The sequence below is a fragment of the Myotis davidii genome, unplaced genomic scaffold (genome assembly GCF_000327345.1).
Source record: "Myotis davidii unplaced genomic scaffold, ASM32734v1 scaffold421, whole genome shotgun sequence".
Lineage (NCBI taxonomy): Eukaryota > Metazoa > Chordata > Mammalia > Chiroptera > Vespertilionidae > Myotis > Myotis davidii.
Window position 1 is genome coordinate 280,152 of NW_006292440.1, and position 5,217 is coordinate 285,368.

Here is a 5,217-nt window from a genome sequence, read left to right on the forward strand (position 1 = left end):
AACATTTCTCCAGAAAAAAATGCAAAGCTTCCAAGATGAGCTCACTCAATGGCATATCAATTTTTTAGCAGCAGTAGCTCCTATTGTGTGTTTTTTTCCATTACTTTTTCTTCCTGTTCCTCAGACTAGACAGTCTCAATTATCTACCTTCAAGTTTATTGATTCTTTTTCCTGCCTTCACAAATATTCTGTTGAGCTCCTATAGTTAATTTTTAAAATTTCGGTTATAATTTTCAACTTGAATCTTCACTTGTTCCGGTAAAGGCCCAGAGAAAGAAATACAGCAAAGTTCAAACAGAATTTTTTTGGCTAGGTAAATACCTCTCTCTCTCTGAAGGAAAGGCTGGCATGCATTATCTAAGGTTATACTTACGCCACATCAGAGCAGTTCAAAATCCAAACTATGAAGTATACGGAAAATAAAAGTGTTACACTAATGGATTAACACTTTTAATCTCCTTTTTTGACTTAGATCTCAAGAACATATTAATACCACATTCACCACATCAGCCTTCCATTGGTTATCTCAATTTGACCCTATACTGTACTTCCCTTTCTATTAATATACTTTCTAAAAATACTTTAATAAAATGTATAAAAATACAGCAGATAACTGATCTAGAAATAGTTTAGTATTTTATTTCAGAAAACTAGGTAAAAGGTCAAAATATGCTTTTTTCTTAGAAAACAAAGGAATTCACTAACGATAAGGCAGCAATCTTTTTCTCAGTAAAAATAAATTACATAAAATTAAAGCTCTTGATTTACATCATACTTTATTTTCTATCTTTTATATATCACACAAAGTTATTGAAGGAAAAAGTTTAAAAATATACAAAAGAGATGATATATAATCTTCTTGCTCCAAGAGAATCATTTAATATAAATAATTATAAATTTCAGAGAGATGAATAGGCTATGTCCTGCAAATACTAATTTGTTATGTATATTTTAATATAAGTGTTAATTTTATCTTACTACTTTTCAAAATATCTTAACCTAGTCAACTTCCCTATGCTTTGGTTTTCTAATTTATAATTTAAGACTTCTTTTGGTTGATTTACCAGAAATTAAGATATTTTGCTAATAAGAAGTATTCTCAAAATCTTACTAACAAAGCAAGGTCACATGAAACACTGAAATTTATTTTTTTAAAATACACATTGATTTTGAATATTACTCATAGATAAAGTTCTAAAGTGAGAACCCAAATCATTCTTGGTAAGGGGCCACCATGGAGATAGATATCAATTAATGTCAATTAGCAATTGTAACTCTGGCATTTTTCTTCCACTGTTAAGAGTAGGTCATTATTTATTTGGTTTGAACATCAGACAAAATTTGTGCCTGGTTGAATTTATAGTTCACATTGTATAACAAATATCTATCTTTAAATACTAGAGTTACATGCAGCACAGGATGCTACACAGCTAAACCCCATTCTAAGTGCCAAACTTCACGTTGAATAAGCCCAAGGCATACACAGAGTGGAATCCACACTGTTTAAATTATTTATTTCCCTCTCTTTTCCCCCTTTTTGCTGAGTGTATATTTCTGCTCCCCAGTTTAAGTGCACCTACTCACTTAACTAATGAGAAAGCAAACAAATCTTTAGGTAAAGAGACATTTGTTAGGTCATATCCTCATACTAATTCTTAAATCTAATTTTTTACATAATTTAACACTAATCTTGTAAAAAAAATCCCTCTAACTTCATCTACTACATACAATCATATTACAGAATAGAGGGGAAACTACAGAGCTGGAGAGGTAGCTAACAGCTAACCGAGCATCTCTACATAGAGAGTAGAAATGGAGCAACACTAATTCAGGTCAACATACTAGTACGTTACTTAATTCCACAATATTGTGACCAAAGAAAGTAATTATGGGGACTTACAATCTTATGACACATAGAAAACTATAACTATCAAATTTCAAAGTAAAGATTAACAGACTAAATACCAAGAAAACCTTCAGTGTTCTAGGGATGCAATACTTTGCTAACATTCAAATAATATAATCAGGAGAGAAGTGTCTGCACTTGCTCCGGCGATCGGTGTAGAATGCTCTCTGGATCTTTGTATTCATTGACTGGATTCATCACGGCAGTATACACTTCACCATAGGCTCTGCAGACTAATTCAGTAGACTGTTTGATGATCTGCTCTCTATTGATAAACAAACAAAATATGAAAAGATAATTTAAAAATACTAAGAATTGTAAGAAAGCTTTACATTTGAATTAATGCATTTCATTTTCATAATTATGATATCGATAAAAAATCATTATACTGCTACAAGTTATCTATCTCGGTTTTGGAATAAAAAATTGTTTTATATTTAGTATTTCTTTGTTAAATTTTCCTGATAAGTATGTAGGTTTCAGGAAGGCAGGGACTGTATTTTGTTCACTGCTATATATCTTTTGGGCTGGAACAGTGCCTGATATATAAACAAGAAACAGAAACTGTGACCCACCATCAATGTATTGATTTTGCAAACACACTGATAACACATTAAAGAAAGACTTATAATTATTCAAACTGATTAATACTTCAAATCTCAGAATAACATAATAATCTGCCTTTTCACTTATACTAACAGACCTTGTTTTATTGTGTTTTGCTTCATTGTGCTTCATAGATGTTGCATTTTTTTATAAAATGAAGGCAAAATCAACTCACTTTATTGTGATACTCTTTTCATTGCAGTAGTCTGGAACTGAACTCACAATAATCTGAGGTTTGCCTGTAGCTCCTACACTAGTGATGGCGAACCTTTTGAGCTCGGCGTGTCAGCATTTTGAAAAACCCTAACTTAACTCTGGTGCCATGTCACATATAGAAATTTTTTGATATTTGCAACCACAGTAAAACAAAGATGTGTATTTTTGATATTTATGTTATATATTTAAATGCCATTTAACAAAAAAAAATCAACCAAAAAAATGAGTTTACATGTCACTTCTGACACGTGTGTCATAGGTTCGCCATCACTGTCCTACACCAATAACTATATCTAGATTTCTCATCTCTCTGTTTATATTACCAGGCTAAAATAATCTGACACTTGCCTATAACAAATTACAGCATCTTCATAAATATGCATTTCTACATAAGCACATAAAAATAATAGAAATAGTTTTAAATAAACTAAAGCAAATATTTTGAAAAATATATCTGGCCAGGAAAAAATACTATTTGGCTCATTAAATCTATATCAACTCTCTCCATGTTTTCATGGCATTTACTTCTTGTCATCCCCAGCTACTTCTATTTATGTAACATTTTATGAAAACTACTGACACTTTTTCCTGATTTTTATAATAACTAAATTAAAATGTATCTTTCAAGCTTTACTCTGAAGCCTACTTTTTTTTGCTATGTTTCTTATTTCTGTCAATGGCAGAGCCATGCTCTATCACCTCAGTTCAGACTTCAATGAACTCTCGCCTGGAGTACACAAAAAACTCCTATCTGGTCTTTCCCCTTCTAGTATTTCCCACATTAAATTTATCATAAGCATTTCTGTCAATCTTTCTAAAGTGTATCTTTTATCATGGCTCTCCTTACCCAGGGCCTTCCTTCACAGAGCTTTAACAGCTTCTTCTGGTTTCAGAGAAGTCAAAATTTCTTACCCTATCATTCAAAATCCTTAAAATACCTTCTATATCACTACTGTAATTCTGCAGTTCAAAGAAATTCCTGAATGTCCTCTCTGCCCTGTTCTTGCTGACTTCAATTCCTTTGCTCATATTCCTTCATTTGCCTGAAATGCCTACCTCTCAACCACCTTTAAATGTCCTTAATCCTCAGTAATAATGTATTCTCTACAAAGTCTTCTCTGATCCCCAGAACTAGAAATAATTATGTCCATAACCAAAGGAATACATTTGTAAGACGCTGGGTGAGTTGAAGCAAATTGATATTTCCCGCAAATTGGTAAAACTTCCAAAAGGAGAGTAGGAAAAATGAAAATACGCTGAAAATTCTCTGAGCAGAATGGAGTAATGCCACTAGTTATATAACCTTTGGAAGGAAAGATGGTGGAAACTGGTTTGGAAATTTGCTTAACCAGATGAAGCTTTAAAATATTTTTTAATCTATCAATTGGTGATCATTCCTCTAGTTGATTGAGCTTAACAATGAGTGCATTAAGAAAATGCAAAATGTTTTTTCAAAAAATGAAATAGCTGAGAAACACTGTAAGCTGGGTATTTTTTAAATGTGTGAAATATAAGATATATTTGCTATCCATTCTGCAGCAAGTCAAAGAAGATATTTTAGATATAGCATTTAGATCTTTACTTAAAGCAATTAGGACAAACTGTAGGGGATATATAAAGCATTTGTTACTTTCACTTCATACTCTAAAATCTATACTCAATCTAAATATAGTGTAAATTTAAACATATACATAAAAACACAAAGTAACAAGGCTATTCCTTCTCACCAGTCTATAATCAGAATAAGGTACAATAACGAATAAAAATACTATCATAAAAAATCTAGGTAACTGGTAAATGTAGAATAAATTATTGAATATTTTGAAGTAATAAATTTTAAATTTTACCTTCAAATCCAAATGATGAAAAATTTTAAGTTTACTTATAACTCAGGGCACCTATCTATTTATAAATGAAACTGGATTATACAGAGATTAAAAATGGCAGCAAAGTAAGTGGAAGCTACACTGACAATCTCCCAGGACCAAAATGGAAATACAATTAAAATACAGAAAAATCACCCTGAAAAATCAACTGAAGACTAACTGGACAGAACCCTGATAACCAAGGACAAAAAGTGGAGATCGCATAGAGACTGGTAGGAAATGTGGAGATGTGAAAGGGGTGGCTGGGCTAGACAGCAGCTGAGGTTCAGGAGGGATATCTCAGCTGTGGGGGCATCCCACTGAGAACTCTGGGGTCTAACCCCAAGCTGGGCTCCCTAGCCCAAAGCACATTAACATCTGATTGTGAAAAGCAGCAGCGTTGCTTCCTGCCAGGGAGAGATGGCTGGAAATGCAGGCACCCTCTTAAAGGATCAACACACAAAATTTCATGTGCAGCCACTCACCCTGGACTCCGGCAGAGGGAGGGCAGAGTGGACTGAAGCTGTGTGAGGACAGCACAGTGGGGCCTTGACTTACGAGTTTAATTCATTCTGCGACGGAGCTTGTAACTCAAATTACTCATATGTCAAATCAATTTTAAAC

General features: G+C 33.0%; 1 protein-coding gene across 2 annotated transcripts in view; it reads right to left on the reverse strand.

Annotated features, from left to right (window-relative positions):
- Window positions 1–757: 757 nt before the first annotated feature.
- The window catches only part of COG6 (component of oligomeric golgi complex 6), a 132,295-nt gene continuing 127,835 nt past the window's right edge, over window positions 758–5,217 (reverse strand). For both annotated transcript variants that reach the window (XM_015565399.1, XM_006765898.2), the window contains one exon: window positions 758–2,171. In XM_015565399.1, coding sequence (XP_015420885.1) covers window positions 2,024–2,171 — 148 coding nt within the window. In that variant the 3' untranslated portion in view covers window positions 758–2,023. The remainder of the gene's footprint in view (window positions 2,172–5,217) is intronic.